General features: G+C 43.7%; 1 protein-coding gene across 1 annotated transcript in view; it reads left to right on the top strand.

Annotated features, from left to right (window-relative positions):
• The first annotated feature begins 218 nt into the window (after positions 1-218).
• CACHD1 (cache domain containing 1) overlaps positions 219-19,229 on the top strand; it is a 202,074-nt gene continuing 183,063 nt past the window's right edge. Inside the window, exon 1 of the mRNA XM_038538809.1 lies at positions 219-476. Coding sequence (XP_038394737.1) covers positions 219-476 — 258 coding nt within the window. The remainder of the gene's footprint in view (positions 477-19,229) is intronic.

Raw genomic sequence — 19,229 nt, 5'->3', positions numbered from 1 at the left:
GCCGCTTCCTCTCCCGCCCGCGATGGTGGCCGCCCGCGCTCCCGCGCCGGAGCCGGGCGCCCCCTAAGTTTGGGAGCCGCGGCGGCTCGCAGAGGCGTCTGCAGAAGGGCTAGAAAGTTTTGCGGGGTGCGCCGCGCGGGCCCCGGGCGCGCCTCCCGCGGCTCCCTCCCCGCTTCCCGGCGCCTGGAGCCCGTCGGCGGGGCGTGGGGGGAGGCGGCATGGCCCGGGAGCCCGAGGAGGAGGAGACGGCGGGGGCGGCCGCCCGGGCCCGCGGCTGCCGGGGCTCGAACGGCCCGGCCGGGGCCGGGGCCCGGGCCCGGGCGCGGCGGCCGCCCCTCTGGCTGCTCTGCCTGGGCGCGTGCTGGCTGCTGGGCGCCGCCGCCGACGCCGACTTCTCCATCCTGGACGAGGCGCAAGTGCTGGCGAGCCAGATGCAGAGGCTGGCGGCCGAGGAACTTGGGGTCGTCACCATGCAGGTAAGCGGCCCCTTTTGCGACCCCCGAAGTTGCCAGGCTTGCCGCCCTCCCCCTTCCTAGGCGCAGAGCCGGGTCCCGTTCCCCAGGACGGGTCCCACGACCGTGCCCGCACCTCTCCGGTACGTTCGGAGCCCCTTTGCCGCCGGACACCTCTGCCCCCTGCACAGACCTACGCCACCCCCCCGCCGCCCCCTTACACATCAACTCCTTTCCTGCACATGCACACAGGTACCTCTCCCTTTCTCCTCTGCAGAGGCTCCTGCCCTTTGCACGAAGCCCATCTACCCCCCACCCCAGCCCCTTTATCTCAGCGAGGATTCAGCGGCTCCTCTCAGTCTCCTTCCCTAATTTGCACGTATTTCGCCCCGCAGTCTTGTCTTCACCGCCCCCCGCCCCCCATCCCTGCAAACTCCCCTCCGCTCTTTGTGTACCCATCCCGGGGCGCGCAGCCCCGCCTGGCCTGGCCGATTTCCATCCCCTGCCCCACCCCTTGACCGTCCCCCGGTGTCCTCCAGACCGGGGCGCACGGCCGGGCACCGGGAAGGAGGGCACCGCAGCGTGCGCGGCTGCTCCCGGGCCGCCTGGGTCCCCGCGGAGCAAGCCTCGGGAGTGCACCCTGCGCTCCTTGGCCGGCCAGGGTGCTTTGGGGGAGGGGCTGGCCCGGTAGATTCTCGACTCTGGTTGGGGGTGTGTGTGTGTGTGTGTGGGGGGGGGGGATTTCTTTTTATTGCTTTCCGCTGTTGCTGTCGTCGTTTGCGCCCGGTTCGCTGTATGATTTTTGTTTTGTGTGTGCCTTTTTGGTGCAGATAAACGGGGAAACCGTGAATAGGTTTCCATTTCTCCAGATTGTTTACCGTGTTGGCCCTCCTCCGCGGTGGAAGGGGCTTCTGCAAGAAAGATTGCCCGTGGCTAAGATTTAATCCTGAGGGTGTTACTAATAACAGTAGTGAAGATTGCTGAACGGCAACCACCTGGAGATTGTCCTGCCATGATTTTTTTCTTAGCCAGAAAAGCCCAGTCGATTAGGAGAGGTTGAGGTGACATTAAGAGCCTGCAACCTTTGCTATAACATTCCAATGTAAAACAAACAAAAAACCAACCCTCCCCAAAACAACAACAACCTATTCCCTTCTGCATTCTAATAATAATGGTGACAAATGTGGTCTTCGAAAGAGCAAAGTTTCCAGGAATGTGCTCCCAGAATAGGTTTCTGATTTCGAGTCTTCTGTGACCACCCCTCCACCTCCCACCAGGCGAGGTGTTTTGAGTCACTTTGGGATTCAGGTTTCCGACGTCTTTTTTTTCTTCTTTAAAAACCTTCCTCCCTATCATGCCTCCCCCCTCAACCGAGTCTTCTCCCAGGATGATAGTTTCCTAAAGCCACCCCTGCAGACCCCTCTCACTGTGGGGAAAGATGTTGGGCTTGTTTTTAGATGAGATTGAGGAGTGGATGGTATGCTTGAAAGGTGATTTCTGTATTTGTAGACACCCGGCCATGAAGTGCAATAGAGTCGGATATTTCTTCATTTGCATAACAATAGCCAAGCTTTTTTAGGATACATCATTTAGTTGTCCTTTTCTGTGCAGATTTTTTTCAGGTTCAGGTTCTGTTACACTTTTTTCCACATGCATTTTCTGATGATTGTTGACCGTTCTTGGGAGTGAGGTGACTTTTAGAGGAAATGGAACTAAAATGTTAGGAAGGAACTAAGATATTTTCTCTTCAGTGGTGAATGTTTCAGTTCAGAGCACAAACAGTTGTGTTTTTGCATAGTGACACCTTTTAAAATAAAGAAGGTTTAGTATGTCACAGTTTCAGACTGTTCATAAGATTAGGAGGCATTTGTCACCTTCACCCCATCACTAGGGCTGGACAAGGGATCTTAAGTCTCCTTCCCACCCCCACCCCCTTCCACATATAAGCTAAGGACTTGGCCTTTTCTAAGATGCTGACAGCAGTTTTACTATTTCTCACCCGATCCTTGACAAAAGGTGAAATTGGATCCCAACACATTGTCATTCAGGTAGGAATCCAAAGCAAATGTACTTTTAAAAGGCTTCCCTGTTGAAAAGGAGACACTTTAGAAAAAAAAAAAAAGCTCTGATCTGTGGGGGGTGTGTGCCCAAATGGCCCTGTATCTCCTCCCTACTGGCCTCTTTCTAGCACCTTTGCAACCTCATTGTGGAAACTGGCCTCCTGGGGACAGGGTTTTGTCTGGCAAAATGTGAAGTGGCTTCTCTCCTTTTTTTTTGAAAAGAGAGGCACATACTGTATTTAAATTCCTCTCCTTGAGCTGTACATTGATCTGCCACTTGCCTCCATCTGGGAAAATTGGGGATAGTCTCTTCATTTTGTTAGACTGCCAGCTTTTAGGGGGAGGAATACTTGTAAAATCTAAGGCAGGTTAGATTTTTGGCCCTTGGAACAAAGATTTTGAGCCTCACGTTTTCCCCTGTAAACCTCTGGGATTTGTTCAATGGGTCTGAAATTACGTGGGTTTAGGTATTTAAAGTAAGGATTATATAGTCCTCCCTGGTGAAATGTTGGGTTTTATAGCTGTAGAGCTCTTCTGTCGTTCAGAGGTAGATAGCCCTGTGTGGGTGTCAAGGCGAGCCAGGGTCAGACTAGTATATGGATGGGAGGGGCTGGGGAGGACCTATGCAGATAGGAGGGGATTTGGGGGCAGGTTATGTCTCTTTGCGAGGAAAAAAAAAAAATACTCTCATTCAGTTAAGGATTGACTCTTCATTTGACCTTGGCCTTTCAAGCACTGTGCAGACCTTTCAGGAGAGGACCATATCGATGAGAAACTTTGTGCAGGTCAGTTTATATGTAAAAAGCCTATTTTCAGACTTTCAGATCCTGCCTGCTCATATTCTCCAAAGACCATTTTTAATTTTGAGAAATGGTGAAGTAGCACTCAAATGAGGCCTGTTGCCGCTTTTTGAATGGCAGCACGTACTGCTTTCTCGCAGGAGGTTGCAAGGGGTAATTTTACAAAAACAAAAATCAGGCCGCCTTTCAGCACTGTAGTTTCCCATGGCGTGGTTGTTGTGCTTGCTGATAGACAGCTTTTCAAACTGTCTTCTCTATCTTTAAAGATTTTCTTGGAGAGGTTTTCTCATGAAGGCCGCCCGCTCCTGGGTTGGGTGGTAGTTTTTTTTTTTGTTTTTTGTTTTTTGTTTTGTTTTGTTTCGTTGTGGTTCATTTGTAGTAATGGACAAAATTTAAAAAAAAAATCTTCAAATGATTTGCACCAACTAATTTTGCCAGTGCCCTGGGAAAGCTGCCACTGAATCCTGCCTCCCCTGGCAGCAGACATCATACATCATGGGTAAAAGTCAAAAACCTAATCATCATCTCCTCAGGGGTCTGGTGGAGTGAAGCCATCAACGTTGAGATGTGGGGAGCAAAGAGTGGCTGTGGCAAGGGAAACTTGTTTATGCCTATTCCCTCCTGCGATGAGGGTTTTGTTGTTTGTTTGTGTTTTAATCAAGCAGCGTCTTGGCATAGAAAGGACTTGACATTGGGTATTTGGAGACCTGGGTTCCGGCTCTGCCACTTATAAGTTGGGCAATCTTTAACTGCAAGATTGGGGATGATGGATTCTCCTAGAGACTGGCTCTGTGGACTTAATGGAAATAGTGAGTGTGAAGGCATTTGTTCCTGTGCAGCTGGGCCTGGGAAGTGTTGGTGGATGTGGTGGTTCGTAAATGGAGAGATACTAATTGAAAGCTTACTGTGCACAGAACCCTCTGCTAGGTGTTTAGGGGGGTTATAAGGAGGTATGCTGGCATAAGCCCTGGAGGAGTTTGTAATCTGGAGGAGGGAAGATTGCAAAGGGAAAATTGGTTAAGTAACAGTGTCTGCTTGTTAGGAGGCATATCTGGCTCTGGCAGCCATTTCACCAGGCACTTATAAGGCCCATTTAACATTATATGACAATACAGGCTTCTTAACAGCAAGGGCCTGGCACGTGGCCAGTCTGCCCGCCTTGATAGGAGCTCTAACTCGGCTCTGCCGGGCTGGGCAGAGTCCCTGTGAACTTGGCAGACTTACCAGCAGGTTGGTCAGACAGCTGCTTTTTGGGGCCTTGAGGGGGGGCTGGGGTGAGGTGAGGAGGGCCCTTCCAGGAGGGGCCGAAGAAGGACGAGAAGCACAAACTGAAACTTCGACTCGAGTTCAGACAGGGCCGCAGCCAGGTCAGATGGGACTTTACGGACCGAAGGGCTCAGCTGGGATGAGGTGCTGGGTGAAAATCTAGAGCAAAGTTGTAAACGATTGGCTGCTGCTCAAAGTGAAAAGGGAGGCCTCCGAATGTACCAGAACAGCATTGCGTAAACTCGGCCTCCATTTTGCATACGTTCAGCAAGCTTTGGGCAGGGGGCTTCTGTGCTGTGAAGGGCCTTGGGGGCGACTCAGCGGGGAATACAAGCAAGGTGAATGAGTGTGTGCCCCTAAAAGCTCTGGACTGGTGATGAAGACCAACACAAAGAAGGCGTCATGATTTAGGGGGTTGGCAAGAGGCAGAGGCAGTAGAATGCAGTGGGTGTACGGTGGTAGAGCGAGGAGCAAGGCATTCTGGGAGCAGAGGAGGGCTGCCCGAACCTTTCTGGTGAAGTCCGGGAAGCTGGTTACTCCTTTCTCAGTTTTTTTCAGTGAACTGTGAACACAGAGAGGTCAATCCTGACAGTAGCGGCCTCAAACATGAAGGCTGACCAGGTCAGGAGTTGACCAAACAGTTCTCCTACCCTTTGGTGGCACTGGACAAAGGGACTTGGTATGAGTAGGGATGGAGCTGTGGCCTTTGTACCTCTTCATATGGCCTCCTATCCTAGCTCACTGGCCATCGCCCTGGAGCTCCTGTGGTTATTGGACACAAACATCTTGGTGGCTTAATGATAAGCACATGCTGATTTGTAGTTTTATTTAGGTAAGATTTGAATTGTCTCCTAAATCACGTCTGTTATACCAGGAATGGCATATTTGAGGATAATTTGAATGTGTACTTAAGCAATAGTGAATGTCTTACAGCGGGGGGAGCCCCTGTATTTGGAAATAATGTGGTTTTATTCTATGCCCTGTGTAAAAATATAAGCCCTAGTGGGAAAAATTACTGACTTGCTCTCGAGTATTTGGAGTAGAAGAAAATTGACCATTGATGGATGACTCTGGATTGAATGTGGTAAGAGAGAACCAAGGAAAAGCATGTTAAATGACTTCTGGTGGACTATCCCTGTTGTGCATTGATACTCTTTCCCACTTCCTCTCCACTAATACCTGTCATGGTTGGCATCAGTTCCTGTGCTTATGTTTTTCCTTCCAACTGTGCTTGAGTCTGGAGGTGTATGGGGGAGGGGGAAGGAGATGGTTTCACAGTTTATAACTTGGTGCTATTTCTGGTTACTGCTTGAGGAGTTCCTTCCTTGAGCTTAAGTGGATGAGCAGACAGGAACTTTGCAGAACTCTGGAATTTTGGTATGACATGCAGTGGAATTTATTTTGGATCTGCTTGGACCTGGTGTAAAAATACTGAAATTCGAAATATGAAAAGGACAACAGAAACAACAATTTTGACTCCACTAAGTCATTAACTCTAAGTTCCAGCATGTTGTTGAATTGCTCTGAGTATTAGTGTCTTCATGTTTCATTGATTGTGTTAATGAAGGGAAGTATCTTTTACAAGAGAAGTGTCTAGCACAAGGTCTAACATAGGAACAGTCAGTAAACAGAAGTATGAGACTGTCTTTTTAGTGCCAAGACCCAGAACCTGCGAGTCTTCTGAGCCTGAATGAAATCAAAATCAGATCTTCAGAACCTGCAGATTTGGGGGGGTCTGAGGTAGGTCCCAGGGGTTACTGAAGTGGGGTGCACAGACCTAGGGATGTGGTGCAAAACCATTCTTTGGGGTTTATGAAGAAAAGATTAGCCCTGTTGTTAATAGTATTTACTTTTAAACTTTTCATTACAAAGATTTGGAGAAGAAAGAGGATAGCTTAACCATGCCCATGTACCTCTTACCCAGCTTAGACAGTTAGCAACGCCTGGTCAGGCCACTGTTCTCTCTGCCTATGCCTCTACTCACTCCCCAATTGTTTTTGAAGCAACTTCCAGATCTCCCCTTTTATTCCATACTTTATTTTTTTTTCCATCCAGAATAAATTGCATCCTTATTTCCATATTTTAAAATGTTTTAGAATATGCATAATGGATACTAGTATATGGAATTTAACAATCCACAGATAAAGACAAATATTTGGAAGCTATATATTTTTAAAGTGTTTTATGGGGACATGCCTGAATTTTTTAGCAAAACCATCACTAGGCCCCTCCAGCTCCTTACACACGGTATCTTTATCTTTGCTCAGCAACCTCCTCAACCTTCCAGAAATAATGCCCAGGCTTCTTCTGGAGGGCCTTCTCTGGGACCCTTTTTTCCCTGTCCCTTACACAAGCTGTCTGGCTTTCTGCCCGAGGCTCTGAGGATGTTTGTTTCTTAGTGGGCAGCTTATAGTCTCTGCACATGTATTTGCTGCGTCATGGACCACATCTTCTCTTTACATCTGTTCTCTGCCCCTTCCAGAGGAGGCAGGAGTGAGAAAGGGACAAGGCAAGATAAGCTGTAAGAGGTTGAAGGGGAAAAGATGGACTATATACCTTTTTGTCTCCTGAAGAGTCTATCAGCAAATATTCAGTGGGTGCCTCAGTGCAGATTTGGAGGCTGGAAGAGCATAGGAGAGGCAGAGAACAACCCAGTGCTTTCCCTCTGGGAGCTCTTGTCATTTCAGGGAGGCTAAACCAGTTTCTGTGGGTCAAAATAGAATAGAAAGAAACAAATGCCAGAATATGGGGTCTAGATTATACCTTGGGCTAACAGGGATCCATTGGACAAAGTGAGTGAGGTAGGTCAGTGGGGAATGGTGCCGGCTGTTGTAAACTGGCGGGTACTACTGTCCTCCAATTGTTGCCCGCTGGCAATGTGGGTCTGGTGATGCCACATGACTTTTTCAAGAGAAAGTGGATATCTGGTTTTTAGACAAAACTCTAGATTCCTAAAAATGTTGGCAACCAATTCAGATTTTTAAAAAAATCCACAAAGATTGTGGGCCAAACCAAACCTGTCTTCAGGCTGGATCAGGCCAGAGGCCACCAATTTGCAGTGACTGGATTGAAATTACTCAATGGGCTCCGGGAGGTAAAAATCAGTGCATGTGTATAAAGGTTATGGAGAAATGAGTTTCTGTAATAAAGGAAAGCTTTCTGATAAAAGACTTCTCCATTGGATTGCTTTGGGAGATGAGCTCTCTGTTATCGTAAGCAAGTAATTCTTGAATGTTATGTTTGGTGCCAGGCACTAGGTTATATCTGAGATCTCCATCAGCTAATTTCCAATGCAATGAATGAGAGTGGGGTTCCCGGATGCTTGGGGAGAGGGATTCTCCCGGAAGGCTTCCCAGAAAAGGTGGAAGGAATGAATCGGTCAGAGTGGAGTTCCCAGAAGGCCCCTTTGTGATGGCACCTTTGAGGAATGGAAAACTGGGATTAAGGTTTTGGGTTTGGAGAGCCAGAGGGCAGGAAAGGTACGGGAAGAGGTCAGAGAAGTAGATAGAGGTTGTAGGATTCCCCAGATCCTTCGTGTCACTCAAGACTTTTTATATGGCAGGTAAAGAATACCCCATTACACTGGCTGAACAAGAAAGGAACTATTGCCTTAAGCGACTGAACAGTCTGGGGTAGACCTCTGGGCAGTGGTCAGATTAGGGCTTAAACACTGTGGCCAGCACACGGTTTTTCTGCATGCCCACTTTCTTAAATAGGACCTCCCCTTTGTTTCAACATGAAACATCAGTGTTTGAGCTGGGAACTTGCTGCTTGTGCCCGAGTATCCTGTATTTGGTGATGTACTCTGGGGGAGGGGGGGAAGGACCTAGGAATCTGGAGAGAGCTTGGTACCTAGAAAACTCAGCTGAAGTGATTTAGGATTCAGACACCAGCTGCCACCAGCTGCTAGGGTCCGCTCCATAGCTTTGTCCTGCCTCCCCAACTCCAGTTCAGGGAGGGCCGGCTTTGTGGGCTCCCTGCTTCGGGCGGGAAAGCAGGCAGGTCTGACTTTCCACTGTGGTCTTGTGATCTGCCCTCAGGTGTTGTACAAATCCAGGCTCAAAAGGCCTGCCCTTGGCACACATTTTCTCCCTGACCTTTTCAGCTCCTCAGATCACTGGGTGTCATGAAGACTGGGAAGGACAAGAGAGAAAGTCACCTCTACCTCCCTTCTTCTACAGATGAGAAACTAAGGCCCATCAGGGAAGTGACTCTGGAGACCACACCAGTAATAAGTGGTGACTTAGAACTCAAGTGTTGATCTTAAGACATGTGTGTTTTGTTTTGTTTTTACCCTTTATACAATACTGTCCTGTGGGAGTTCCGTTTTTCCAAGAAAATTTTGCCTTAAAATGGAAAGTTAATTAAGGACCTTTATATTCCTTTGGGGGAGGAGTTTGGCTTAGTTATTTTATGGATACACAAAGCTGATAGTCTACTTTGACAACTGACTGGGTTTTTGTTTATTTTGATCAGTTGCTATTTAAATGCCTAGAAGTCAGTGAGCCACAGATGAAACAAATTTTGAGACTTAATACAATATTGTTAGTTTTTTTAAAAAGCAAAATTTTTAAAAAAGATTTTATTTATTTACTCATGAGAGACACAGAGGCAGAGACATAGGCGGAGGGAGAAGCAGATTCCATGCAGGAGCCCAATGTGGGATTCGATCCGGGATCACGCCCTGAACCGAAGGCAGACGCTCAACCGCTGAGCCACCCAGGCGTCCCTAAAGAGCAAATTTAAATGCTCAGTTTATTTATAATCGTGAACTTTACCACTGCCAAGTAATTTTTTATTAAAAAGGTTAACCATAAAAAGAAAACAAAACTTGAAGGGAGGAACACTTTGGGGTTTTTTTTGTTTTTTGTTTATGTAAAGGCTACAGAAGGAAATTCCACCTGTAATTTTCAGGCAGGGTTCTATTTTGGACTTCCAGGACTTACATCTCCCTAGTCATTAGGAGTATAAAGGTTTTTTTTTTTTTTTTTTTTTTTTCTTGTTTTCAATATTCACCAAGAGAAAAAGAATAGTATTATTACTTTGGAGAAGTTATTGGATAATAAAACAAAAGAAAATGTCACTTGCATGCCTCTTTACCTTCTTTAAGTTCAAAAGGAGTTTTCTCATCCTTCAGATTTATATAGTCAAATTATTTAATTATAATTAGAAAAATTCCAACACCTAAGTACCTGCGTGGATCACTGAAAAGTAACTTATAATCCGTATTTCCCTGGAAATAGTGTGTTTTATTATAATTGTAGAGAAGAAGCCAGTGGGAAAATTGTTATCTGTTGTGTGTGATAATGCCTTGATTCTGTTCCAACCATAACAATTATTTTAAAGACTCTGTCAAGGCCCAAGACTGTAGTACTTGTTTTAAATTTTTATATTCCTTTTAGATATTTTCTTTAGGTTTTATTTTTGCATGGAGTATATATAAAAAAAAACCCCACAAAACTTCGAGGCCCTGGTGGAAGGGCAGTGAAAATCGGCAAGCCGGTGAGAATGAATCTGAATTTTTAATTAGGCTTTGAGTTGTTTCTTCAAAGTGTAGAGACATCATTAGTGATGTAGGTCTTGTTGCGTTAGCAGAGACTGACATTTTACTTCAAACACGGAGAGTGCAGCTGTCCTGTGCAGATAAAAGTTGCCAAGTGCGGAATAGCAAGGTGGATTGGTAGATAATTAGCTGTCCCGCATTACTGCAGTGTGGAAGAAGCCTGCCAGTCATGGGCAGGAAGGAGGAATTATTAGTGGGAGAAAATCCAAGTGTGTCATAAAGCAATTTGGAATCCCTTCAGCTGTGGCAGAGCTGATAAGGCATATGTTAAGGAAACAAGACAAACTGAGTCTAATATATGATGGCCAACTTTCTTTTTAAAGAAATCTTGATTCAAAAGTGGAATGGCTAGAAATTAATAATCCATAAATACAGCGAAGTACAGATTCATCAGTCTGCCCCAACTCTGTCTATAAAATAATTAACCAGCTTAAAATAGTCTTCATGTCCCATGTATCCTGAAAATAAAATGAGGATTCTATCCAGGGGGTGAAAAAAGTCACAGGGATGCCATAAAACCTTGACAATAACTGTGCTGTGTCTTAACCATGAAAAGATACTTTAGGAAATTTTGAAATATATCACCTCTCTAATACAAATGTGATAATATTTATAAGTGATTTGAGTATATATTGCTTTACTGGTAGAATATGTATATTTTAAATATTCTTAAGAGTTTTTCTGTGATTATGGTGTGGATCTCTAGAAAATAAGAGGTACAGGAAAAATTTGTTGGCTTTCTTGTCCATCCTCAATTATTTGCTAACTCAAGTGAAACTTCATGGCCTGTTTTTGTCCATTTGGATTGCTCCCTGTGCCCCTGCCAAGATACAGGACTCCTTTGTCCTAATTTCATCCACTTTTATTGGATTGGCTTTTTCCAAAGCCACGGCCTCTCCCGGCAGCCCAGAAGCAGGGGTTGCTGAAGTGGGGTGTGTACTGTGTTCTACTTGGATAGTGTTGCCTCTGAATGAGGCCCACCCCTGGCTACTATGGGAGAGAGCCTGGTTGTTTTGCTCTTTGCTTCTTGATCTCCCCTCTAGCTAGGGGACGGTCACTGGTTTGTTGCTAACCTGGTTGGTTTTGGAGAAAGCTTGGAGGATTGAAGTTTTTGGCAGTCTTGGTTCTTGGGTCCATAGTTGGCTTCATTGACCTGCCTGTGAAATGGGAATATTTACCTTCTGTAGTCTTGAGGCAGGGTTAGGGGGCACGTGACAGGAGACCTGACTTTGTACTGATTCTGAACCAATCATATTTGTTATGGATTGAGATCCCTGGAGTTAATAAATTAATAGGACTGTCAGGGAAGCTTGGACTCTTTTTTTTTTTTTTTTTTCCTTTTCTTTTCTTTTCTTTTCTTTTCTTTTTCTTTTTTTTTTTTTTTTTTTTGGCGTACATGTATATTGAGATACATGTGGGCAAGAGTTGCAAACAGTAAAGCTTTTTACAGGTGTGAGTTATTAGAGCATGAACTCCCATAAAGAAATGCCGCCGAGATTTATTCATCCTATAGTTCTGCTGTGAATTAGTCCTGTCTCTGGCACATGGTGAGGACTCAAAAAATGGACTATAGAAATTGAGTGGCCAGCTTTCAACAGTAGACTTTATAAGATCTCATGTTTACTACTCTAAATTTAGCTTTTGCTACTATGTTTTATCTGTCAATTTTACTGCTTTAGGCTTACAGTGAGAAGTCTTGAGCCTTTATTTGCAACTAAAGTCTTTACTAAAGTGTTTCAGATTAGTGACAGTGTCTAGCAGAGTATCAAGCACATTAGAACTTTAACATTGGTTCTAATGCCTAATCTCTTCATGTGAGAGAAAGCTGAAGTATGTATGTGTAATATAGCAAAGACAAAAATGTGTTTGCAGATTATGTACTTAAAGCTACTTTATCCTAGAGGCTAAGAATTTATTAATTAGCTTAACTATTTACTGAGCATATACTATCTGACAGATACTATGCTTGGATTTCAATTTGTGATTTTAAAAAAGTTACATGAGCCCAATTTCATGGGGGTATACCATCTACTAGGGGAAATAGATAGTAAAGAAATAATCATGTAAGTACCTATAAACTATAAATTTCTGAATAGTATTAGAAACAAGGGCTATCAGATTACTAGGGAGATGTTTGAAAATCTGTGTGTGCGCGCATGCTCATGTGTAGCCAGAATGTCACTTCCCGGCTTAATACTTTCTAAAGGTTCCTTTCTGACTCTGTGTAAAATCCCAAATTACAGTGGCCTTTATAGCCAGATGGGACCTAGCCTCTGATACCTTTGTGGCCTTAGTTCCCCCCTCACCCCACCCAACTACCACCCTTCCCACACATACACACACACTGTTCTCCTAATAATCCAAGCACACATATGCCCCAGAGCATTTGAACTTGAAATTCCCTCTGCCTGGGAATAGCAAGAAGCTTTCCTGGGTTACCTTTAATAGTACCCTGCTTTTTTACCTCTCCTCACTGTGTCTCCTTACCTTGTTTACTTTATTGTCACACCCTCTAACCTCCCACAGGTATTTTTTTAAAACCTTTTAAAGATTTTTTTTTTAATTTATTTGATAGAATGCAAGGGCAAGAGAACAAGCAGGGGGGAAAAGCAGAGGCAGAGGGAGAAGCAGGCTTCCTGCTGAGCAGGGAGCTGGATGTTGGGGCTTGGTCCCAGGACCTGGGGATCATGACCTGAGCCAAAAGCAGATGCTTAACTGGCTGAGCCACCCAGGTGCCCCAATTTTGAGGGTTTTCTTTGTTTGTTTGAATTCAGACATACTTTTTATTTTCCTTAGGAGGGCCAAAATCTGTTTTTTTTAAGTGACATTGTTTTCATGAGATATTTGCTTTTATTACTTAAAGAATAATGACCAGGATTAGAAAGCATGAACCATAATCCAGGATGGATAAAAATCTTTAAAAGAGAGTTGTGGTTTTGCAGTTCTTGTTTTCAGCTAGAAACAAAGCTCCCTTGAGGAGTTTTGGTTAATGTGGCCTCTGTAGAGTCTTAGATTTAGTCAGTCAATTGATTAGTAACTGTTGACTGCACTCCTGTAATGTTCCAGCACTGCTCAAGTGTGGGACACAGCGATGAACAGAAGAATAAAGTCTCTACCTTTTAAGGGTCTTCTATTCTACAAGAGGAAGATAGATATTTAAATATGCAAAAATCAAATAAAGGGCTACATTGGACCCTGATCAGTTCTGTGAAGATGAAGTAGGTTAATGTGAGGTTCAAAGGCAGCCTCTTCGAGGAGCTAGTATTTGAGCTGAGTGAGGATGTATTGGGGGCTGCCTGGAAGAAGCTGGGGGAAGGAGTTGAAAGTACAGGGGTTGAGGGGAAAACAAATTTGGTGTGTCAGAGGCTGAAAGGCACAGAAGGAGGGTAGGAGTGGAGGAAGAGGAGCAAGGATAGATTACTGGATTTGAAAGAGTTTTCATTTTATTCTGGCTCAAATAGGAAGCTGGTGGAGGATTTTAGGCACGAGAGTGACGTAGTTGACTTTTGCTTTAGAAATATCCCTCTGGCTGTTGGGTGCCCTGGTTGTATGTATGTGGTGGGGGTGGGGGAAAGCAGACATGGACGTGAGGAAGGAGACCAGTTAGAGAAATGAAGATATTCTTCATGGAGAGAGATCATCCCATTTGCCTTTGTGATTTCATTTAAATGTGATGAAATTGTAGTAGTTAATGAGGTATATCAACTCACCGGGCCAAGGCTATGACTTATAAAGAAAGGAGGGCAGGTGCAGCAGAAAAGCGAATCAAGGAAATAAGTCTTTTCATATACAAATATGAGACAACATTGTTCACATTGGCAGATACTCTCTGCTACGTGATCGATCATTAAAGGCAGTTGAGACCTTAGCTTACCAGCTATGTAACTTCAAAAATTTTTAGGGATGCCTGGGTGGCTCAGCAGTTGAGTGTCTGTCTGCCTTCTGCCCAGGGCCTGATCCTGGAGTCCTGGGATCGAGTCCCACATCGGGCTTCCTACATGGAGCCTGCTTCTCCTTCTGCCTGTGTCTCTGCCTCTCTCTGTCTCTCATGAATACATAAAATCTTTTAAAAAACATTAAAAAAAATATTTCAGTAATCTTTACACTGATTGTGGGGCTCAAATTCTTAACCCCAAGATCAAGAGTTCCATGTTCTACCCAGTGAACCAGCCAGGTGTCCTGGGTTATGTCACTTTTGACAAGTCTTTTTTTTTTTTTTTTCTTTCTCCATTGCTTTATTTTCTCACTTTATTAGCAGAAAAATCCTATGTGCCTCAACTCTGGATTGTTGTATGTACATTAATGTATGTACATCATAGACTTGTCCTCTCTGATTCTACTAGGATGCTTTGAATTGCAAGTAACAACCCATCCCAACTGAAACTGCCATAAAAGATAAAGTGAGCTTGTTGACTTAAATAGCTGAAAAAAAAAAAAAAAGTTTACAACTAGGGTGAGCTTCAGGCACAGTTTGATTAGAGCCCTGGCTACCTCCTCCCTAACCCTTTCTTTTTTTTTCCTCTTTTTTTTTTTTTTTTCTTCCTTTAAGATTTTATTTACTCATGAGAGACACAGAGAGAGAGGCAGAGACACAGGCAGAGGGAGAAGCAGGCTCCACGCAGGGAGCCCGACATGGGACTTGATCCCGGGTCTCCAGGATCACACCCTGGGCTGAAGGTGGCGCTAAACCTCTGAGCCCCCCTCCCCCCTCCTCCGACTGCCCACCTACCCCCTTTGTTTCCAGGCTCTGCCCTCATCCAGGTGTTAGCTTATCCTCAGACTGGATTTATCTGTGTAGGAAAATGAATGCTGTGATTCCAGGCCTCTCAGGAGCACAGCATACTCCTCAGAAGACCTTCTCTCCTCCACTCATTTGGAGGGTGCGTTGGGTTACTTTGATGGGACTTGACTGTGGTTAGTGAAATGAAGGTAAGAGGATTCTATTAGTTCGTGCTAATCAGGGCCTATCTAGATCTGGGTGTTGGTTGCTTCCCCCTGCATCTGACTCCTACCTAATCCAGTGATTTGGGCAGCAGAGAGATAACACAAACCTTTCTATATTCACTGGTCATTCCAATGGCAGTAGAGTATGGGAATGCTTTTGATTCTTTTGGCTAGCGTTCTAATTATTCTGGACTTTCCTGTCACTTAAAAAAAAAAAATTTACTAAGTACTTGTGTGAAACCTAGGATTTATTTGATTCCTGTCATCATGATAATCTGGTATGCTTCATCTATTTAGTTAGTAAAAGAATCCAAATCCATTAGTTTAGAAGGCAATTCTAATACTTTATATCAGAATATAGTTTCATGTTTATATGAGGTGGTTTTTGGTTTGGAATTATCCATGCTGGTGGGTTTACATTTTGTAAACCTATTTTTACAGATACATATTAACAACCTATCTTTTGCGGATAGAACCCTGTTTCTAAGTACCTGGTGACAAATTCTTTATAATCTGTTTTACACATCTCAAGTTTTTGACGGATCTCTATTTGCCCATCTGTAATTTGTTTCTGTCTCATAATGGCATTTAGAAAAGAAAAAAAAAAAAAAAACAAACCCCAAAACAAAACTGCTACTTTAGAATGTGGTTATTAAATCACTTGCATTTAGCTCATTTAGGTATTTGAAAATATATTACTTATTAGTTTCAATAAACACAAATTCTGTTGGATCTCAGTACATGATTTTTGAGAAATGTATAGTTATGAGGTCAATTACCATCTATTTTGGACAAAGTTATTGAACTGAAATTTTTTTTTGAATCTTATTACAACACAGTAGAAATGTGAAGGTGAAGAATAAGAAGTATCTTTCTTTAATTTACCCTCCAAAAATTTGTCTTCCCTTTGATCTAAGAGTTATAGATTTAAATGTAACACAGTATTTCTTGTTGAATTTTATTTTAGCATGTTCCTAAACTATGGAAGTAACAGGTATGTGGTGCCATTTCTCTGACATTGAATCAAGGGATAAGAAGCCTAGTAACGTAACTACCATTGTTCCTCCATTCTTTTAACATACTCTAAATGCCAAGCAGTGTGTCTTATACCATCATTTTTAGATATCTTCCATTAGAATTTGATTTTTAAACCTTGGTTCTCTTATTTTTGAGGCTAAGATCAAGATTGTATAGATAGACCTTGGACTATTTCTTCGTTGTTTTGTCATTACATTAGAATTCTCTAAATGCCTTTTTCCTCAAAATATTCATATCACTAAATAATTAGCCCCTTTAAAACTTCAGAGGGGATTCTTGTGTGCCTAAACAATATAACCAAGGAAAATAGGTAAATATTGAAAAAATTCTTCATTTCACATCTACTTGCCAGGCATCCTTGTGGATGCTGAAGATAGAGGAATGCAAGCCTGCTTTCCTGGAGCAGACGCTCTCCTGGGGAGATGAGAAAGCAGCCTGGGAACAGCAGGGGGACAAGGGTGAGTTCAGGGAAATTATGCCAGTGCAGTGGTCAAGACTTTGCTTGATGGATGTGGATAGGTCACGTGGCCTGCAGGGATTGTCTAAGGGCTTAACTCTTTGCACGCTAGTCCCCCCTAGGCTATGTTTTTTTTTTATATATATATGACATTTTTAGAAGATTCATGAGTGGCCTGAAAACCATTACAGTACTATGCTTTACTCTGCCTCTGTGTGTTTCCTGTAAACCCCTTAACTTGGATTTTTCTTTTCTTTTTTTTTTTCCTCACTGAGCTGCCTGAGATTCCATTCTTCAGTCTCTGAGGATTGTCCTGTCAGGAAAGGGATGCTTATCATCTTGGAGGTTTTGTGGATATGCTTCAAACTAAAAAGCTGTTTTTAAGTAATGCAGAGGCATTCCCCGAAGGGCAGCAAGAGATGTGAACAGTTGCAACTATCCTCAGTTTACAAACACTCTGGCTTCCAGAATCCCATTTCTAAGTCTGTTGTTTGGAACAACATTCCACCAGAGAGGTTATAAAAGCAGACCCAGTTCCCAGGCCAACTCACAGAAGCCTGTTTAGAGTAAGTAGGATTTTAATCCAAGCTTCCTATTCTGCTGACCCTTAAGTTCTCTATCCTAAAAATTGGAGGTGCCTGCATGCTGGCTGTGGGGTTATAAGAGAAGGTCTGAGGGCATGTCTGGTGTAATGCCTGATGCCAGAGAGCTCACAAAATGTTAGTCTTTTTTTTTTTTTTTTTTTTAAATGTTAGTCTTTAAGAAGAAAGGTGTTGCTGAGACCTCAGGATTTAATGCTCCACCCTGTACTTTGGGATTTTAAGAGGCAGTGAGGGTCCTGGGTGCTTGTGGGGATGAGAAATAAATAGGATGAACCTCCCGTGTTACGAAAGGCCTGGAAAAAGGAAGTGTGCAATATTATTTATTGAACACTTACTATGGACTACATACTATGCCAAGCACACTTTAAGTATGGGCTATTCTCATTTAACCCAGATGTAGCCCAGTGGATCAAGCTTATTGCCAAGGTGTCTTTTCCTAAGAACTTTGACCAAAGGGTTTGGCCTTCTAGGTGCAAATGGTTCTAGCTCTGCCCCTGCCCAGTGGTGCTGCTAGATTTTTGTTGTTGTTGTTTCCCTTTTCCAGTTTAGCTCCTGTCTATAGATCAGGAATAACTATCTGGGCATGTTTTTGTCTGTGGCTAAGCAGTTTCAGCAAAAAGGAAGATGCTTTTCAAATTCCCAAAGGGCAGAACAGCCCTCTCTGGTACTGCAGGTCTGACTGGGCCTGGTTTCTTCTTGAAATGTCTCCCTGTGATGTTATAACTTAAAAGATGGAGGGTCGTTTGATCCAAGCCCAGGATTTGTTGGCTACAGGGTTTTTGTTAATAGAAAACACTCATGCACCTCTGGGGGGAAAAATTAAAGCGCATACTTCTTCCTCTTTGACCTTCGAACCCTTGCCATTTACATCAAACACTTGCTGGGAGAGAAGGCTAAATTAATAATCTGTGATAGCTCTCTTTCTAACAAGCTCACTTTAAACTTGGCATTTTCTCCTCAAGCTGATGAGTTTTCGTCTTCTCAGAAGATGTGTGTGCCCTTCAGACATCTGAGGGAAGGGAATACACTTTGTGGTAGGTGCGGTGCTTTGCTCCCACAGTGTTCCTCGCCTTTCAAGAACCCCATTACAAAGTAGCTGTGCTAAGGCTGAGTGACGTGGGTCCAAGCCTCAGTTTCTTTACCTGCAAAGTGGGAATACTAGGTACCTCCAAAGACCACAGTGAAGACCAAATGAAGCATGTACGTAGAAGCCTTTTGTGTCTTGCCTTTCCGTGATAACGTCTTAGTCTTAGGGGCAATCTGCAAAAGAGCAGTGGGAATCTAGGTGCAGAGCAACATTTTCAAATTGTAGTACTAGGAGCTCCTACCCGTTAATTTTCAGTGAATCTTCAACCCTGTGGGGTCCTCATGTAAAAATTTAAAGATGGAATTTAGAAAAACTTTGCTTAAATAAGATAGGTTTATTTACTTTTAAAGTTATTGTCTAGAGACCAGTATGAGAGGACTCTATAATATTAAGAGCACCTTAAATTTGTTACTCTGCTTTAGGGCTTGGGCAGGCGTTGCTTCCAAATAAATGTCTGGACTGTAAACGTTCAGTCCGTGAGTGAGAAGGCCCTCTACACAGTGACCCAAAGCAGTGGGAGATGCGGTGCCTTTCTTCAAGGCCTTCTTTTGTTTATTTTTATTTTTTTATTTTTATTTTTATTGGAGTTCAATTTGCCAACATACAGCCTATCATCCAGTGCTCATCCTGTCAGGTGCCCCCTCCCTTCTTTTGTTTATTAATGAAAATTAGCAGTAAGATGTTAGGATTTCAACAAAACAAAGCTATACTCACTTTCCTTGGTTTTCTTTCTTGACTAAAGATGGCTTAAAAGTCTGTAGCTCTCAGATATTTTTCCACAAATTTAAGCAGACCAGGACTTTTAGAAGTTTGGAATAAAAACAACAAAGAAATTTTTCATCAGGGCAGCATTATTTCTTTGGGGGAGGGAGAAGGGAAGGGTTGAAGATACTCTGTAGCTACAGTTATAAACAGCCGATATATGGGGGGTGTTTTATCCTTACTGAAAGGCCACTCAAA

The sequence above is a fragment of the Canis lupus genome, chromosome 5, assembly GCF_011100685.1.
Source record: "Canis lupus familiaris isolate Mischka breed German Shepherd chromosome 5, alternate assembly UU_Cfam_GSD_1.0, whole genome shotgun sequence".
NCBI classification, from domain to species: Eukaryota; Metazoa; Chordata; class Mammalia; order Carnivora; family Canidae; genus Canis; species Canis lupus.
This window is presented reverse-complemented; position numbering and strand designations above follow the sequence as displayed.